The sequence below is a fragment of the Danio rerio genome, chromosome 15 (assembly GCF_049306965.1).
Source record: "Danio rerio strain Tuebingen ecotype United States chromosome 15, GRCz12tu, whole genome shotgun sequence".
Taxonomy (NCBI): domain Eukaryota; kingdom Metazoa; phylum Chordata; class Actinopteri; order Cypriniformes; family Danionidae; genus Danio; species Danio rerio.
This window is the reverse complement of record NC_133190.1, coordinates 6,290,001-6,312,032: the sequence shown is the minus strand read 5'-3', so window position 1 is coordinate 6,312,032 and position 22,032 is coordinate 6,290,001. Positions and strand designations below refer to the sequence as shown.

At 35.2% G+C, this 22,032-nt stretch overlaps 1 protein-coding gene across 4 annotated transcripts in view; it reads right to left on the bottom strand.

Moving 5' to 3' along the window:
* Window positions 1-22,032, bottom strand: part of igsf5b (immunoglobulin superfamily, member 5b) — an 83,391-nt gene that overhangs the window by 5,474 nt on the left and 55,885 nt on the right. The window contains exon 9 of one of the 4 annotated variants that reach the window (XM_073924362.1): window positions 18,931-19,454. The exons of the other annotated variants lie outside the window; for them this stretch is intronic. Within the exon in view, the coding sequence (XP_073780463.1) occupies window positions 19,299-19,454 (156 nt within the window). The 3' untranslated portion in view covers window positions 18,931-19,298. Of the gene's footprint in view, window positions 1-18,930; window positions 19,455-22,032 lie in introns of those variants that run through there. 4 annotated transcript variants of the gene reach the window in all.

Genomic DNA, 22,032 nt, shown 5'->3' with positions numbered 1-22,032 from the left:
ATTGTTGGGAATATTTGGTAGTCTGCCTTACATTTGTTGTTTCAATGGCTTCGAAAGTTGAAACATTTGTTAGTGCTCCATCAGAGGATTTGTTAAATGATTTAACTAAAGATCAGTTGATAGAACTTGCCGATCGCTACGAGATTAATTTGTCAAGTCAAGATAAACGTGTCAAAGATAATGTTAAATTGTTGATAAAGACGGAGTTAATGGATCGTGGAATTTTAGCATTCGAACTGTCTGAAAGTGCGTCTGATTTGATTGAGACCACTACAATGTCTCCTCTAACATTTGAACAACAAAAACAACTGTTGTTAAGTCAAAAAGAAATGAAAGAAAAAATATCAGCAATGCAAAATCGCATGGAGATGTCTAAACTGCAGTTTCAGCAACAACAGCTTGATTTAGAGCGATATAGGTTACACTTGATTAGAGATGGAAAATTATTACCAACTACAAGTAGGGAACGTAGTTCGTCGTCAAATTCAGATATAGTAGCAAACTTGAGGCTCATTCCAAAATTTGATGAAAAGGATGTTGAACGTTTCTTTTTATTGTTTGAACGAGTAGCAAATGCACGAAATTGGCCAGATGAAGATCGCACGCTCATGCTGCAGTCTGTGTTTATGGGTAAAGCTCAAGAGGCGTATTCTTCTCTCGGGGTAGAGGATGCAAAGAATTATTCAAAAGTCAAAAATGCAGTCTTGAGGGCTTATGAACTGGTCCCAGAGGCCTATAGGCAGAGATTTAGGTCCTGGAAGAAAACTGAAAAACAAACCCATGTTGAGTTTTTGCATGATATTTCTGTTTTCTTCAGTCGCTGGTGTTCAGCGTCTGATGTAAAAACATTGGATGATTTAAGAGAACTAATGTTGCTTGAGCAGTTTAAAAACTCCGTGACCGAACGTATAGCGACATACATCAGCGAGCGTAAACCTAATACAGCGAATGAGGCGGCCGTAATGGCTGATGAATTTTTTCTTATTCATAAAACCTCTTTTGACAACAAAAAGACTGAAATGAACTTTAGAAAAGAAATGTGGCATGATTCTGATAAATGTTCTAAATTTAGGCGTACTTCCCCTAGTCGCGTTCGGGTTGATGAAAGGGAGAGGGCAAATATGTGCAATTACTGCCATCTTTTGGGTCACTGGAAAAATGAGTGTCCTTCACTTAAATCAAAAGAGGATGCTAAAATAAAGTCTATCTCTTCTTTGGTTAAACCTGTCGCTTTGGCTGAGACCGTTTTAAAAGTGAACAATGTTCATAAAAGTAGCTCTCCATGCATTTCATCCTTTTCTCCATTTGTTACAGATGGGTCTGTCAGGTTGGTTGATTCGGAGCAAGTGGTCCCAGTTAAAATTCTGCGGGACACAGGATCTGCAGAAAGTTTTGTTTTGCAATCTGCTTTGCCTTTTTCAAACGACTCTTACACTGGAAACAATGTCTTGATTAGAGGTATTGTGTGTAATGTTATATCTGTTCCCCTCCATAGACTTGTTTTAAATTCTGACTTGATCCAGGGAGAAGTGGAGGTGGCTGTACGGTCCTGTTTACCTGTGGAAGGAGTGCAAGTAGTCTTGGGTAACGATTTGGCTGGTGATCGAGTTTGGCGGAATGTTTCACCAAATTTAGTGGTTACAACATAAGAGTTGACTAGTGAGTCAGAAATTGAAGATCTTTCCTGTTCCTCAAATGTGTTTCCCTCATGTGTGACAACACGTTCCATGGGTAAAACCCAGACAGGTGATAGATCTGAAGAGAAAAGGGTGAGTACAGTGTTGGAAATCCCTTCTATCTTAACTGTTTCACGAGAGGATTTGATTAGAGAGCAGAAAGCTGACTCTACTTTCATTGAGTTGTTTGATCGAGTGGTTCCTAATTACACCATTGTTGATCTCTCGTCTGGATATTACCTAGATGGTGGTGTATTGTGTAGAAAGTGGGTGCCCCATGAGGAGTGTGTGATTGTTGAGCCTATGTTTCAAGTTGTAGTACCCCAGTCTCTTCGTCAACTTGTTCTGCAAACTGCACATGATACATCTGGACATTTAGGAGTGAAAAAAATGTATAGATTGCTTCTGAAACAATTTTTTTGGCCAAAGATAAAGCGTGACATATCTAAGTATATCATGTCAGACGTGTCAGTTAACTGGAAAGCCAAATCAATGCGCTAAACCTGCTCCTTTGTACCCAATTTCTGCTATTAACCAACCATTTGAACATCTTTTGATTGGTTGTGTAGGGCAATTGCCTAGGTTGAAGACAGTGGATGAGTACTTGCCTGCAGTTATGTGTCAGATAACCAGGTATCCAGCTGGATACCCATTGGATTCTACCACTGCAGATGTAAAGGCCTTGACTTGGTTCATTTCTGTGTTTGGAATACCTGGACTTATTGAATCGGATCAGGGGAGTAATTTTACTTCCAACTTGTTTGGTGAAGTTTTGAAATCGCTCCATGTTCAACATAATCTTTCCAGTGCTTTTCATCCCCAGAGCCAGGGAGCCCTGGCAAGATTTCTTCAAGCACTGAAGTCTATGCTGAAGTCATACTGCACACAAATGGATTGGAAACAAACTGATCCACCAAAAAATGTTGTATCGTATGTGAGTGATTTTCATCTCAGAATGTCTGAAGCATGTCAACTGGTGAAGGGCTTTTGGAGGGAAGCGTGGGATCAAATGGGGCGACTTTTGGTCAACGTACTTAAGTGTTTATTTCAGTCTGGTGATCGAGTTCTTGCTCTGTTGGCTGTAGTTTGTTCACCCTTTCAGGCTGAGTTTTTGGATTCGTCCAATGCAGAGCAGTTACCAAATTCAGTTTTGCTGGACAGGGATGCTGGAGATTTGGTGGTTCCAGGTTGTATACATGGTACTTTAAACAATTATCTTAGTCACTTATCACATGTACATTGCACTGACTTGATTAATTTGATTCATGAGTATGTTGCTCTGTTTTCTGATACTCCGTTTTGCACAAATCTAATTGAGCATAATGTCGATGTGAGAGATTCAATTCCAATTCGAAGGCTATTATTGTATTGTAGAGTTTTATCAAATAGGAAGAAGCAATTTGAGGGTGAGGTTGACTACGTGTTGAAAATTTACTTTGGCAGCACCTTGGAGTTTATGTGGAATCTTCTGAGGGATCTCTGGTGGATTTTACGGGCCACAATCCTTAGCTTTTTCCATCCACTACAAAACCCCAGTCAGAGGTCAGTATTGAGGTGGTGGTTCTTGCAGGGTTACCTGCTGGATATTTGCCACATTAAAGGCTCTCAAAACATTAGAGCAGGTGCTTAAACTGTTATTGAAGGTTGTATATTGGTTTTTCTCTCTCGTTGTCTCTATATTTCTCTCTTAAATTGCTTCCTAGGCGCCATGGTTGCTGGGAGGAGTTGGGGAGCTGAGGATGGAGAACCAGTTTGACCTTCATACTGAGGTTTAGGGGGATTGTGGGGTTCGATGTCATGTTAAAAGACTTTAGTCTTTTTCTTTTTAGGGGGGGTGTGTGACGAGTCTCTTTGACCAACCCACTGATCGGCCGAAAGCGGGAAGGACAGAGACTCATCTGCTCAATTGGGAACACCTGAGTTCCCCTCTATAAAAGCCAGCAGTGTTGGCTTGTGAAGAAGCCGTGCTTTTGCTCTTGTTTGTTTTGTTTTGTTTCTTTTAGCTTTGGTTAATCTTTATCATGTGTGTATGTCATGAAACATTCTATACATACACGCATATAGCATATACACACATGAAACAATTACATAAGCACACATGATACATTCTATACCTACACACACACATGATACAATCATTACATATACACACATGATATAATCAATACATATGCACACATGATGCAAAAATTACATATACACACGTGATACATATACATTCCTGTCAGAGGCTGGGATAGAATCTGGGTCTCTGGTGCGAGAGGCGAACGACGCAACCACTGAGCTACTGGAAGTTGGTGAGAACATGATACATTCTATACAAATACACACATGACACAATTAGTACATATACACACATGATGCAATCATTACATATACACACATGATACAATCATTACATATACACAATCATTACATATACATAATGATTGTATCATGTGTGTATATGTAATGATTGTGTCATGTGTGTATATGTAATGATTGTATCATGTGTATGTATATGTAATGATTGTATCGTTTGTATATGTAATGATTGTATCATGTGTGTATATGTAATGATTGTATCATGTGTGTATATGTAATGATTGCATCATGTGTGTATATGTAATGATTGTATCATGTGTGTATATGTAATGATTGCATCATGTGTGTATATGTAATGATTGTATCATGTGTGCATATGTAATGATTGCATCGTGTGTATATGTACTAATTGTGTCATGTGTGTATTTGTATAGAATGTATCATGTTCTCATCAACTTCCAGTAGCTCAGTGGTTGCGTCGATCGCCTCTCGCACCAGGGACCCAGGTTCTATCCCAGCCTCTGACAGGAATGTATATGTATCATGCGTGTATATGTAATTTTTGCATCATGTGTGCATATGTATTGATTATATCATGTGTGTATATGTAATGATTGTACCATGTGTGTGTGTAGGTATAGAATGTATCATGTGTGCTTATGTAATTGTTTCATGTGTGTATATGCTATATGCGTGTATGTATATGTATAGAATGTTTCATGAACTCATCAACTTCCAGTAGCTCAGTGGTTGCGTCATTCGCCTCTCACACCAGAGACCCAGGTTCTATCCCAGCCTCTGACAGGAATGTATATGTATCATGTGTGTATATGTTATGATTGTATCATGTGTGTGTATATGTAATGAATGTATCGTGTGTGTGTATAGGTATAGAATGTATCATGTGTGTATCGGTATAGAATGTATCATGTAAAAGTTGTTTCGTGTGTGTGTGTATATGTATGGATTGTATCCTGTGTGTGTATATGTAATGATTGTATCATGTGTGAGTAGTGATTGGATCATGTGTGTGTAGGTATAGATTGTATCATGTGTGTGTGTGTGTGTGTGTGTGTGTGTGTGTGTGTGTGTGTGTGTGTGTGTGTGTGTGTGTGTGTGTGTGTGTGTGTACATAATGATTATATCGTGTGTATAGGTATAGAATGTATCATGTGTATATGTAATGATTGCATCATGTGTGTATATGTATTGATTGCATCATGTGTGTATATGTAATGATTGTATCATGTGTGTATAAGTATAGAATGTATCATGTGTGTATATGTAATGATTGTATCGTGTGTATGGGTATAGAATGTATCATGTGTGTATATATAATGATTGTATCATGTGTGTGTATATGTAATGACTGCATCGTGTGTGTGTGTGTGGAATGTGTCATGTAAAAGTTGTTTCATGTGTGTATATGTATGGATTGTATCCTGTGTGTGTAGCTATAGAATGTATCATGTGTGTATAGGTATAGAATGTATCATGTGTGTATAGGTATAGAATGTATCATGTGTGTATATGTAATGATTGTATCATGTGTGTATAGGTATAGAATGTATCATGTGTGTATATGTAATGATTGTATCATGTGTGTATAGGTATAGAATGTATCATGTAAACATTGTTTCATGTGTGTATATGTACTGATTGTATCATGTGTGTGTATATGTAATGATTGTATCATGTGTGTGTATATGTAATGATTGTATCATGTGTGTATAGGTATAGAATGTATCATGTGTGTGTGTGTGTGTAAGTATAGAATGTAAGATTGTATCATGTGTGTATAGGTATAGAAGGTATCATGTAAGCATTGTTTCATGTGTGTATATGTATGGATTGTATCCTGTGTGTGTATATGTAATGATTTTATCATGTGTGTGTGTATATGAATTAATTTATCATGTGTGTATAGATATAGAATGTATCATGTGTGTATATGTGTGTAGTGTTTATGTAATGATTGCATCATGTGTGTATATGTAATGATTGTTTCATGTGTGTATTTGTACAGAATGTATCATGTATTCATCAACTTCCAGTAGCTCAGTGGTTGCATCGTTTGCTTCTCACACCAGAGACCCAGGTTCTCTCAGCCTCTGACAGGAATATATATGTATCATGTGTGTAAATGTAAATTTTGGATCATGTATGCATATGTATTGATTGTATCATGTGTGTATATGTAATGATTGTATCATGTGTGTATAAGTATAGAATGTATCATGTGTGTATATGTAATGATTGTATCGTGTGTGTATATGTAATGATTGTATCATGTGTATGTATATGTAATGATTGTATCGTGTGTATGGGTATAGAATGTATCATGTGTGTATATATAATGATTGTATCATGTGTGTGTATACATAATGATTGTATCGTGTGTATATGTAATGATTGTATCGTGTGTGTATGTAATAATTGGATCATGTGTGTGTAGGTATAGAATGTATCATGTAAGATTGTATCATGTGTGTATAGGTAAAGAATGTATTATGTGTGTATATGTAATGATTGTATCATGTGTGTATATGTAATGATTGCATCATGTGTGTATATGTAATGATTGTATCATGTGTGTATATGTAATGATTGCATCATGTGTGTATATGTACTGATTGTGTCATGTGTGTATTTGTATAGAATGTATCATGTAATTATCAACTTCCAGTAGCTCAGTGGTTGCGTCGTTCGCTTCTCGCACCAGAGACCCAGGTTCTATCCCAGCCTCTGACAGGAATGTATATGTATCATGTGTGTATATGTAATTTTTGCATCATGTGTGCATATGTTTTGATTATATCATGTGTGTATATGTAATGATTGTATCATGTGTGTGTGTAGGTATAGAATGTATCATGTGTGCTTATGTAATTGTTTCATGTGTGTATATGCTATATGCGTGTATGTATATGTATAGAATGTTTCATGAACTCATCAACTTCCAGTAGCTCAGTGGTTGCGTCATTCGCCTCTCACACCAGAGACCCAGGTTCTATCCCAGCCTCTGACAGGAATGTATATGTATCATGTGTGTATATGTATTGATTGCATCATGTGTGTGTATATGTAATGATTGTATCATGTGTGTGTATATGTAATGAATGTATCGTGTGTGTGTGTGTGTGTGTGTATAGGTATAGATTGTATCATGTGTGTATCGGTATAGAATGTATCATGTAAAAGTTGTTTCATGTGTGTATATGTATGGATTGTATCCTGTGTGTGTATATGTAATGATTGTATCATGTGTGTATATGTAATGATTGTATGGTGTGTGTAGTGATTGGATCATGTGTGTATAGGTATAGAATATATCATGTGTCTATTTGTATGTAGTGTTTATGTAATGATTGCATCATGTGTGTATATGTAATGATTGTATCATGTGTGTATATGTAATGATTGTATCATGTGTGTGTATACATAATGATTGTATCGTGTGTATAGGTATAGAATGTATCATGTGTATATGTAATGATTGCATCATGTGTGTATATGTATTGATTGCATCATGTGTGTATATGTAATGATTGTATCATGTGTGTATAAGTATAGAATGTATCATGTGTGTATATGTAATGATTGTATCGTGTGTGTATATGTAATGATTGTATCATGTGTATGTATATGTAATGATTGTATCGTGTGTATGGGTATAGAATGTATCATGTGTGTATATATAATGATTATATCATGTGTGTGTATACATAATGATTGTATCGTGTGTATATGTAATGATTGTATCGTGTGTGTATGTAATAATTGGATCATGTGTGTGTAGGTATAGAATGTATCATGTAAGATTGTATCATGTGTGTATAGGTATAGAATGTATTATGTGTGTATATGTAATGATTGCATCATGTGTGTATATGTAATGATTGCATCATGTGTGTATATGTAATGATTGCATCATGTGTGTATATGTAATGATTGTATCATGTGTGTATATGTAATGATTGCATCATGTGTGTATATGTAATGATTGTATCATGTGTGTATATGTAATGATTGCATCATGTGTGTATATGTAATGATTGTATCATGTGTGTATATGTAATGATTGCATCATGTGTGTATATGTACTGATTGTGTCATGTGTGTATTTGTATAGAATGTATCATGTAATCATCAACTTCCAGTAGCTCAGTGGTTGCGTCGTTCGCCTCTCGCACCAGAGACCCAGGTTCTATCCCAGCCTCTGACAGGAATGTATATGTTTCATGTGTGTATATGTAATTTTTGCATCATGTGTGCATATGTATTGATTATATCATGTGTGTATATGTAATGATTGTATCATGTGTGTGTGTAGGTATAGAATGTATCATGTGTGCTTATGTAATTGTTTCATGTGTGTATATGCTATATGCGTGTATGTATATGTATAGAATGTTTCATGAACTCATCAACTTCCATTGTAATGATTGTATCATGTGTGTGTATATGTAATGATTGTATCATGTGTGTGTATATGTAATGATTGCATCATGTGTGTGTATATGTAATGATTGTATCATGTGTGTGTGTATATGTAATGATTGCATCGTGTGTGTATATGTAATGATTGTATCGTGTGTGTGTGTGTATATGTAATGATTGTATCATGTGTGTGTATATGTAATGAATGTATCGTGTGTGTATATGTAATGATTGTATCATGTGTGTATAGGTATAGAATGTATCATGTAAAATTTGTTTCATGTGTGTATATGTATGGATTGTATCCTGTGTGTGTATATGTAATGATTGTATCGTGTGTGTGTGTGTGTGTGTGTGTATGTAGTGATTGGATCATGTGTGTGTAGGTATAGAATGTATCATGTAAAATTGTATCATGTGTGTATAGGTATAGAATATATCATGTGTGTATTTGTATGTAGTGTTTATGTAATGATTGCATCATGTGTGTATATGTAATGATTGTATCATGTGTGTATATGTAATGATTGTATCATGTGTGTATAGGTATAGAATGTATCATGTGTGTATATGTAATGATTGTATCATGTGTGTATAGGTATAGAATGTATCATGTAAAAGTTGTTTCATGTGTGTATATGTATGGATTGTATCCTGTGTGTGTATATGTAATGATTGTATCGTGTGTATATGTAATGATTGTATCGTGTGTGTGTAGTGATTGGATTTATTTGTATAGAATGTATCATGTAATCATCAACTTCCAGTAGCTCAGTGGTTGCGTCGTTCGCCTCTCACACCAGAGACCCAGGTTCTATCCCAGCCTCTGACAGGAATGTATATGTATCATGTGTGTATATGTAATGATTGCATCATGTGTGTGTATATGTAATGATTGTATCATGTGTGTGTATATGTAATGATTGCATCATGTGTGTGTATATGTAATGATTGTATCATGTGTGTGTATATGTAATGATTGCATCGTGTGTGTGTATATGTAATGATTGTATCGTGTGTATGTAATGATTGTATCATGTGTGTGTATATGTAATGAATGTATCGTGTATAGGTATAGAATGTATCATGTGTGTATATGTAATGATTGTATCATGTGTGTATAGGTATAGAATGTATCATGTAAAAGTTGTTTCATGTGTGTATATGTATGGATTGTATCCTGTGTGTGTATATGTAATGATTGTATCGTGTGTGTGTGTGTGTATGTAGTGATTGGATCATGTGTGTGTAGGTATAGAATGTATCATGTAAAATTGTATCATGTGTGTATAGGTATAGAATATATCATGTGTGTATTTGTATGTAGTGTTTATGTAATGATTGCATCATGTGTGTATATGTAATGATTGTATCATGTGTGTATAGGTATAGAATGTATCATGTGTGTATATGTAATGATTGTATCATGTGTGTATATGTAATGATTGTATCATGTGTGTATAGGTATAGAATGTATCATGTAAAAGTTGTTTCATGTGTGTATATGTATGGATTGTATCCTGTGTGTGTAAATGTAATGATTGTATCGTGTGTATATGTAATGATTGTATCGTGTGTGTGTGTGTGTGTGTGTAGTGATTGGATCATGTGTGTGTAGGTATAGAATGTATCATGTAAGATTGTATCATGTGTGTGTATAGGTATAGAATATATCATGTGTTTATGTAATGATTGCATCATGTGTGTATATGTAATGATTGTATCATGTGTGTGTATACATAATGATTGTATCGTGTGTGTGTGTATAGGTATAGAATGTATCATGTGTATATGTAATGATTGCATCATGTGTGTATATGTATTGATTGCATCATGTGTGTATATGTAATGATTGTATCATGTGTGTATAAGTATAGAATGTATCATGTGTGTATAAGTATAGAATGTATCATGTGTGTATATGTAATGATTGTATCGTGTGTGTATATGTAATGATTGTATCATGTGTATGTATATGTAATGATTGTATCGTGTGTATGGGTATAGAATGTATCATGTGTGTATATATAATGATTGTATCATGTGTGTGTATACATAATGATTGTATCGTGTGTAATAATTGGATCATGTGTGTGTAGGTATAGAATGTATCATGTAAGATTGTATCATGTGTGTATAGGTATAGAATGTATTATGTGTGTATATGTAATGATTGCATAATGTGTGTATATGTAATGATTGTATCATGTGTATGTATATGTAATGATTGTATCGTTTGTATATGTAATGATTGTATCATGTGTGTATATGTAATGATTGCATCATGTGTGTATATGTAATGATTGCATCATGTGTGTATATGTACTGATTGTGTCATGTGTGTGTGTAGGTATAGAATGTATCATGTGTGCTTATGTAATTGTTTCATGTGTGTGTATGCTATATGCGTGTATGTATATGTATAGAATGTTTCATGAACTCATCAACTTCCAGTAGCTCAGTGGTTGCGTCATTCGCCTCTCACACCAGAGACCCAGGTTCTATCCCAGCCTTTGACAGGAATGTATATGTATCATGTGTGTATATGTAATGATAGCATCATGTGTGTGTATATGTAATGATTGTATCATGTGTGTGTATATGTAATGATTGTATCATGTGTGTGTATATGTAATGATTGCATCATGTGTGTGTATATGTAATGATTGTATCATGTGTGTGTGTATATGTAATGATTGCATTGTGTATGTGTATATATATATTGATTGTATCATGTGTGTGTATATGTAATGAATGTATCGTGTGTGTATAGGTATAGAATGTATCATGTGTGTATATGTAATGATTGTATCATGTGTGTATAGGTATAGAATGTATCATGTAAACATTGTTTCATGTGTGTATATGTACTGATTGTATCATGTGTGTGTATATGTAATGATTGTATCATGTGTGTATAGGTATAGAATGTATCGTGTGTGTGTAAGTATAGAATGTAAAATTGTATCATGTGTGTATAGGTATAGAAGGTATCATGTAAGCATTGTTTCATGTGTGTATATGTATGGATTGTATCCTGTGTGTGTAAATGTAATGATTTTATCATGTGTGTGTATATGAATTAATTTATCATGTGTGTATAGGTATAGAATGTATCATGTGTGTATATGTAATGATTGTGTCATGTGTGTGTGTATGTAATGATTGGATCATGTGTGTGTAGGTATAGAATGTATCATGTAAGATTGTATCATGTGTGTATAGGTATAGAATATATCATGTGTGTATTTGTATGTAGTGTTTATGTAATGATTGCATCATGTGTGTATATGTAATGATTGTATCATGTGTGTGTATATGTAATGATTGTATCATGTGTGTATAGGTATAGAATGTATCATGTGTGTATATGTAATGATTGTATCATGTGTGTATAGGTATAGAATGTATCATGTGTGTATATGTAATGATTGTATCATGTGAGTATAGGTATAGAATATATCACGTAAACATTGTTTCATGTGTGTATATGTAATGATTGTATCCTGTGTGTGTATATGTAATGATTGTATCATGTGTGTATAGGTATAGAATGTATCATGTGTGTGTGTGTGTGTAAGTATAGAATGTAAGATTGTATCATGTGTGTATAGGTATAGAAGGTATCATGTAAGCATTGTTTCATGTGTGTATATGTATGGATTGTATCCTGTGTGTGTATATGTAATGATTTTATCATGTGTGTGTATATGAATTAATTTATCATGTGTGTATAGGTATAGAATGTATCATGTGTGTATATGTATGTAGTGTTTATGTAATGATTGCATCATGTGTGTATATGTAATGATTGTTTCATGTGTGTATTTGTACAGAATGTATCATGTATTCATCAACTTCCAGTAGCTCAGTGGTTGCATCGTTTGCTTCTCACACCAGAGACCCAGGTTCTCTCAGCCTCTGACAGGAATATATATGTATCATGTGTGTAAATGTAAATTTTGGATCATGTGTGCATATGTATTGATTGTATCATGTGTGTATATGTAATGATTGTATCATGTGTGTATAAGTATAGAATGTATCATGTGTGTATATGTAATGATTGTATCGTGTGTGTATATGTAATGATTGTATCATGTGTATGTATATGTAATGATTGTATCGTGTGTATGGGTATAGAATGTATCATGTGTGTATATATAATGATTGTATCATGTGTGTGTATACATAATGATTGTATCGTGTGTATATGTAATGATTGTATCGTGTGTGTATGTAATAATTGGATCATGTGTGTGTAGGTATAGAATGTATCATGTAAGATTGTATCATGTGTGTATAGGTAAAGAATGTATTATGTGTGTATATGTAATGATTGTATCATGTGTGTATATGTAATGATTGTATCATGTGTGTATATGTAATGATTGTATCATGTGTGTATATGTAATGATTGCATCATGTGTGTATATGTAATGATTGTATCATGTGTGTACATGTAATGATTGCATCATGTGTGTATATGTACTGATTGTGTCATGTGTGTATTTGTATAGAATGTATCATGTAATTATCAACTTCCAGTAGCTCAGTGGTTGCGTCGTTCGCTTCTCGCACCAGAGACCCAGGTTCTATCCCAGCCTCTGACAGGAATGTATATGTATCATGTGTGTATATGTAATTTTTGCATCATGTGTGCATATGTATTGATTATATCATGTGTGTATATGTAATGATTGTATCATGTGTGTGTGTAGGTATAGAATGTATCATGTGTGCTTATGTAATTGTTTCATGTGTGTATATGTATTGATTGCATCATGTGTGTATATGTAATGATTGTATCATGTGTGTATAAGTATAGAATGTATCATGTGTGTATATGTAATGATTGTATCGTGTGTGTATATGTAATGATTGTATCGTGTGTATGGGTATAGAATGTATCATGTGTGTATATATAATGATTGTATCATGTGTGTGTATATGTAATGACTGCATCGTGTGTGTGTGTGGAATGTATCATGTAAAAGTTGTTTCATGTGTGTATATGTATGGATTGTATCCTGTGTGTGTAGCTATAGAATGTATCATGTGTGTATAGGTATAGAATTTATCATGTGTGTATAGGTATAGAATATATCATGTGTATTTGTATGTAGTGTTTATGTAATGATTGTATCATGTGTGTATATGTAAGAATTGTATCATGTGTGTATAGGTATAGAATGTATCATGTGTATATGTAATGATTGTATCATTTGTGTATAATGTGTGTATATGTAATGATTGTATCATGTGTGTATAGGTATAGAATGTATCATGTGTGTATATGTAATGATTGTATCATGTGAGTATAGGTATAGAATATATCACGTAAACATTGTTTCATGTGTGTATATGTAATGATTGTATCCTGTGTGTGTATATGTAATGATTGTATCATGTGTGTATAGGTATAGAATGTATCATGTGTGTGTGTGTGTGTGTAAGTATAGAATGTAAGATTGTATCATGTGTGTATAGGTATAGAAGGTATCATGTAAGCATTGTTTCATGTGTGTATATGTATGGATTGTATCCTGTGTGTGTATATGTAATGATTTTATCATGTGTGTGTGTATATGAATTAATTTATCATGTGTGTATAGATATAGAATGTATCATGTGTGTATATGTGTGTAGTGTTTATGTAATGATTGCATCATGTGTGTATATGTAATGATTGTTTCATGTGTGTATTTGTACAGAATGTATCATGTATTCATCAACTTCCAGTAGCTCAGTGGTTGCATCGTTTGCTTCTCACACCAGAGACCCAGGTTCTCTCAGCCTCTGACAGGAATATATATGTATCATGTGTGTAAATGTAAATTTTGGATCATGTATGCATATGTATTGATTGTATCATGTGTGTATATGTAATGATTGTATCATGTGTGTATAAGTATAGAATGTATCATGTGTGTATATGTAATGATTGTATCGTGTGTGTATATGTAATGATTGTATCATGTGTATGTATATGTAATGATTGTATCGTGTGTATGGGTATAGAATGTATCATGTGTGTATATATAATGATTGTATCATGTGTGTGTATACATAATGATTGTATCGTGTGTATATGTAATGATTGTATCGTGTGTGTATGTAATAATTGGATCATGTGTGTGTAGGTATAGAATGTATCATGTAAAATTGTATCATGTGTGTATAGGTATAGAATATATCATGTGTGTATTTGTATGTAGTGTTTATGTAATGATTGCATCATGTGTGTATATGTAATGATTGTTTCATGTGTGTATTTGTACAGAATGTATCATGTATTCATCAACTTCCAGTAGCTCAGTGGTTGCATCGTTTGCTTCTCACACCAGAGACCCAGGTTCTCTCAGCCTCTGACAGGAATATATATGTATCATGTGTGTAAATGTAAATTTTGGATCATGTATGCATATGTATTGATTGTATCATGTGTGTATATGTAATGATTGTATCATGTGTGTATAAGTATAGAATGTATCATGTGTGTATATGTAATGATTGTATCGTGTGTGTATATGTAATGATTGTATCATGTGTGTGTATATGTAATGATTGTATCATGTGTGTATGTATATGTAATGATTGCATCGTGTGTGTGTATATGTAATGATTGTATCGTGTGTGTGTGTGTGTATGTAATGATTGTATCATGTGTGTGTATATGTAATGAATGTATCGTGTGTGTGTATAGGTATAGAATGTATCATGTGTGTATATGTAATGATTGTATCATGTGTGTATAGGTATAGAATGTATCATGTAAAAGTTGTTTCATGTGTGTATATGTATGGATTGTATCCTGTGTGTGTATATGTAATGATTGTATCGTGTGTGTGTATGTAGTGATTGGATCATGTGTGTGTAGGTATAGAATGTATCATGTAAAATTGTATCATGTGTGTATAGGTATAGAATATATCATGTGTGTATTTGTATGTAGTGTTTATGTAATGATTGCATCATGTGTGTATATGTAATGATTGTATCATGTGTGTATATGTAATGATTGTATCATGTGTGTATAGGTATAGAATGTATCGTGTGTATATGTAATGATTGTATCATGTGTGTATAGGTATAGAATGTATCATGTAAAAGTTGTTTCATGTGTGTATATGTATGGATTGTATCCTGTGTGTGTATATGTAATGATTGTATCGTGTGTATATGTAATGATTGTATCGTGTGTGTGTAGTGATTGGATTTATTTGTATAGAATGTATCATGTAATCATCAACTTCCAGTAGCTCAGTGGTTGCGTCGTTCGCCTCTCACACCAGAGACCCAGGTTCTATCCCAGCCTCTGACAGGAATATATATGTATCATGTGTGTATATGTAATGATTGCATCATGTGTGTGTATATGTATTGATTGTATCATGTGTGTGTATATGTAATGATTGTATCATGTGTGTGTATATGTAATGATTGTATCATGTGTGTGTATATGTAATGATTGCATCGTGTGTGTATATGTAATGATTGTATCGTGTGTGTGTATATGTAATGATTGCATCGTGTGTGTGTGTATATGTAATGATTGTATCGTGTGTGTGTATGTAATGATTGTATCATGTGTGTGTATATGTAATGATTGTATCATGTGTGTATAGGTATAGAATGTATCATGTTGTGATGGCCAGTGTGGTGGCCACACATTGAGAGTGAGGCATGCACGCACACATACACACATACACACACACACACACACACACACACGTTATACTTATTCATTTAAGATTATTTATTGGTCACAGTTCAGTTATTGTGTTTATACATTTTCGTTTCATTCATATCTGATTTAAATAAGACTCATACACTTTCAGTTTCTCATTACCTTTCTTTATTATTCACAGTACATTTATTACTATTTTGGGTGCACACAAAATCAGTTATCTGTACTGTATGTTTTGTTAATTTAGTTTTCTTTTGAGTTTAAGTTACCGTGCTGCAGTGCCGACGAGGAACAGAGTTTCCGGGTGTGGTCCGCCCAACTAAAGGTCCGACGTGCCGCAAGATACCGTCTTTTGGTTCCGCCTGCCGATACCATTGGCTTAATGGCTTGGAGGGAGAGCTCATGTTTAGTTTAGGTTCAATAATGATTTGCAATGTTTGTTTATTCAGATTTATATTTAGTTTTGCCTTATTTATAGTTTATTTAACTTTATATTTAGATTTGTATTTAGATGTTTGGCTTAGTTTATTGTATTTGTAAATTGTATGTTTTTGTCTCCCCCTTCTTGTTTAATGTGGACTAGTCCCTGTGCTATAAATGTGGTCTGTCTTGTCATTTCATGGAGTTCTGTTTTTGGTTTAGACATGATTTGTTTGGTTTGAACTCAGTTTGTTTTCCTTGTTTAGTTTATTGTTCTTTCAATTGATTTAATTATTTAATTAATTTATTTTTGAACTTTTTGTGAACCTTTTTGACTTTATTAAAAATAATTATTTTTGAAAATCTTCTTTTTTTTGTATGCCCCTTATTGTCCGTGCTGGCTCGGTCCCTCTGGGATAGAACCTGGGTCTCTGGTGTGAGAGGCAAGCAACATAATTACCGAGCTACTGCAACTTGATGAACACATGATACATTCTATACATATGTACACATGATACATTTCATACATAAACACACATGATACATTCTATATATACACACATGAAACAATGCTTACATATGCACACATGATACATTCTATACCTATACACACATGATACAATCATTACATATACACACATGATACATTCTATACCTATACACACACACACGATACATTCATTACATATACACACATGATACAATCAATATATATATACACATACACAATGCAATCATTACATATACACACACACATGATACAATCATTACATATACACACACATGATGCAATCATTACATATACACACACATGATACAATCATTACATATACACACACATGATCAAATCATTACATATACACACACATGATACAATCATTACATATACACACACATGATGCTATCATTACATATACACACACATGATGCTATCATTACATATACACACATGATACATATACATTCCTGTCAGAGGCTGGGATAGAACCTGGGTCTCTGGTGTGAGAGGCGAATGACGCAACCACTGAGCTACTGGAAGTTGATGAGTTCATGAAACATTCTATACATATACATACACGCATATAGCATATACACACATGAAACAATTACATAAGCACACATGATACATTCTATACCTACACACACACATGATACAATCATTACATATACACACATGATGCAATCATTACATATACACACATGATACATATACATTCCTGTCAGAGGCTGGGATAGAACCTGGGTCTCTGGTGCGAGAGGCGAACGACGCAACCACATAAATACACATACACGCATATAGCATATACACACGAAACAATTACATAAGCACACATGATACATTCTATACCTACACACAAACATGACACAATCAGTACATATACACACATGATGCAATCATTACATATACACACATGATGCAATCATTACATATACACACATGATACAATCATTACATATACACACATGATGCAATCATTACATATACACACATGATACAATCATTACATATACAAACGATACAATCATTACATATACATACACATGATACAATCATTACATATACACACATGACACAATCATTACATATACACACATGATACAATCATTACATATACACACATTATGCAATCATTACATATACACACATAATACATTCTATACCTATACACACATGATACAATCTTACATGATACATTCTATACCTACACACACATGATCCAATTATTACACACGATACAATCATTATGTATACACACACATGATACAATCATTATATATACACACATGATACATTCTATACCCATACACACGATACAATCATTACATATACATACACATGATACAATCATTACATATACACACACGATACAATCATTACATATACACACATGATACATTCTATACTTATACACACATGATACATTCTATACTTATACACACATGATACAATCATTACATATACACACATGATGCAATCAATACATATACACACATGATGCAATCATTACATATACACATGATACATTCTATACCTATACACACACACACACACACACGATACAATCATTATGTATACACACACATGATACAATCATTACATATACACACATGATGCAATCATTACATAAACACTACATACAAATAGACACATGATATATTCTATACCTATACACACACATGATACAATCTTACATGATACATTCTATACCTACACACACATGATCCAATCACTACACACACACACACACACACGATACAATCATTACATATACACACGATACAATCATTACATTTACACACACAGGATACAATCCATACATATACACACATGAAACAACTTTTACATGTGTGAGGGACCGAGCCAGCACGGACAATAAGGGGCATACAAAAAAAAGAAGATTTTCAAAAATAATTATTTTTAATAAAGTCAAAAAGGTTCACAAAAAGTTCAAAAATAAATTAATTAAATAATTAAATCAATTGAAAGAACAATAAACTAAACAAGGAAAACAAACTGAGTTCAAACCAAACAAATCATGTCTAAACCAAAAACAGAACTCCATGAAATGACAAGACAGACCACATTTATAGCACAGGGACTAGTCCACATTAAACAAGAAGGGGGAGACAAAAACATACAATTTACAAATACAATAAACTAAGCCAAACATCTAAATACAAATCTAAATATAAAGTTAAATAAACTATAAATAAGGCAAAACTAAATATAAATCTGAATAAACAAACATTGCAAATCATTATTGAACCTAAACTAAACATGAGCTCTCCCTCCAAGCCATTAAGCCAATGGTATCGGCAGGCGGAACCAAAAGACGGCATCTTGCGGCACGTCGGACCTTTAGTTGGGCGGACCACACCCGGAAACTCTGTTCCTCGTCGGCACTGCAGCACGGTAACTTAAACTCAAAAGAAAACTAAATTAACAAAACATACAGTACAGATAACTGATTTTGTGTGCACCCAAAATAGTAATAAATGTACTGTGAATAATAAAGAAAGGTAATGAGAAACTGAAAGTGTATGAGTCTTATTTAAATCAGATATGAATGAAACGAAAATGTATAAACACAATAACTGAACTGTGACCAATAAATAATCTTAAATGAATAAGTATAACGTGTGTGTGTGTGTGTGTGTGTGTGTGTGTGTGTGTGTGTATGTGTGCGTGCATGCCTCACTCTCAATGTGTGGCCACCACACTGGCCATCACATACTCCCTCCCTTCGGGAATGTCACTGGCACATCGGGACAAGTAGTCAGCCGTAAGGTTTTCTTTGCCAGGGACATGTCTGATAATAAACCGGAAGGGCTGCATGGCCAGGTACCAGCGGGTAATACGACTGTTGGTATCTTTCATTTCTTGAAGCCATTGTAGAGCTTTATGATCAGTCTCCAGTATAAACTCCCGGCCTAGCAGATAATACTTCAAAGAGTCCAAGGCCCACTTCACAGCCAAGCATTCCTTTTCCACAATAGAGTAGCGAACTTCCCTGGGGAAGAGCTTTCGACTCAGGAAGGCCACTGGGCGTCGAGTGTCAGGGCTGCCCTGTAGCAATACAGCTCCCAGGCCTCGATCTGAAGCATCAGTTTGCAAAACAAAGGGTTGGTGGAAATCAGGGTTATGCAAGACAGAATCTTTACTCAAGGCCTTTCTGAGATCTTGGAAAGCTGCAACAGTTTCTTGGGTCCACTTCAGCTGATTGGGACTCCTTGAACCTACCATGTCTGTCAATACTGCAGCCCGCCCAGAAAAGTTGGGAATAAATCTGTGATAAAACCCAGCCATACCCAAAAATGACCTTAACTCCTTACGAGTTTGTGGCTGTGGACACTCTTCAATGGCCCGTACCTTCTCCACCTGGGGTCGGAGCACCCCTTTACCGATAACAAACCCCAAGTACTCCGTCTCTGCCTTTGCAATGGTACACTTTTGAGGGTTAACCGTCAGGCCGGCTGCCTGAAGGCGTTGCAGAACTTCCTGGAGATGCTGCAGATGTTGCTGCCATGTGTCACTGTACACCACAATATCATCCAGATAAGCAGCTGTAAATGGTAGTCCTCGCAGTACCTGGTCCATTAGTCTTTGGAAGCTGGCCGGTGCCCCATGCAGTCCAAAGGCTAGAACCTTAAAATGGAATAGGCCCCAGGGTGTTTTAAACGCAGTGAGTTCTCTGGACTGTGGTGTCAACGGAATCTGCCAATAACCTTTTGAAAGATCAATGGTGGTTAGAAACTTTGAGGTGCCCAGTCGATCAGTGAGATCACTGATTCGTGGAGTAGGGTAAGCATCAAACTTGGTCACGGAGTTGAGGTAACGAAAGTCTATACAAAACCTTATTGACCCATCCTTTTTCGGAACAAGGACCACAGGGTGGCACCACTCGCTTTTAGAGGGCTCTATAAATCCCAGCCTCAGCATCAGATCCACCTCCTCTTTCAGCGCTTCTTGGAGACGTTCAGGGACCCTGTAACTCATTCTTCGAACTACAGCATCGGGTTTCAACTCAATATTATGTTCAATCAAGATGGTAAAGCCAGGGTATTCTGAGAAGACTTCTGGTAAACAAATTTCTCTCACCTCATGCTGTTGCTGTGAGGACAGGTGACTCAGATCCACATCTCCTAGAGCTGACTGAGGCAGAAATACTTCAGAATCATCCTCCTCTTTGACTTGCCGGATCATCAAGCTGTGGCTAGATTCAGGAGGACGAGGAAACCATTCTTTAAGCAAATTTATATGCAGAGTACGTGTAGAATGAGCATGGTCAAATAGAGCAACTTCATAGGTGGTAGGACCTAGTTTCCTTTTAATTTCATACGGCCCCTGCCATTTTGCAAGCAGCTTACTTTCATGACTGGGCAACATCACGAGTACCTTCTGACCGGGCTTAAACTGCCGCTCCCGAGCAGATTGATCGTACCAGGTTTTCTGGCGTGTTTGAGCTTCTGCCAAATGAGACTGAGCTAGTGCAGACATCTTTTGCAAACGTTCCCTCATCTGAATCACATAGGATGCCACATTAGTTTCATCATTTCTCTGTGGGTTTCCCTCCCAAACTTCTCGGAGTAATGCTAAGGGACCTTTGACTTCATGACCATAAAGCAACTCAAACGGGGAAAATCCAGTGGAGGCTTGTGGCACTTCCCTGTAGGCAAACAGAAGATATGGGAGCCATTGATCCCAATCAGTGCCAGACTCACCAACAAACTTGCGTAGCATCTGCTTTAACGTCTGGTTAAATCTTTCGGTTAACCCATCTGTCTGGGGATGATAAGGAGTGGTTCTCAAACTCTTGATGCCCAGCAACCTATAGACCTGCTTCAGAAGATTCGACATAAAATTAGTCCCTTGATCGGTTAGAATTTCACTTGGAAAGCCAACTCTGGAGAACAGTTGCACTAGACAGGTAGCCACGTGCTTGGCCTTAACTGACCTTAAGGGAAACACTTCAGGATACCTAGTGGCATAGTCAGTCACTA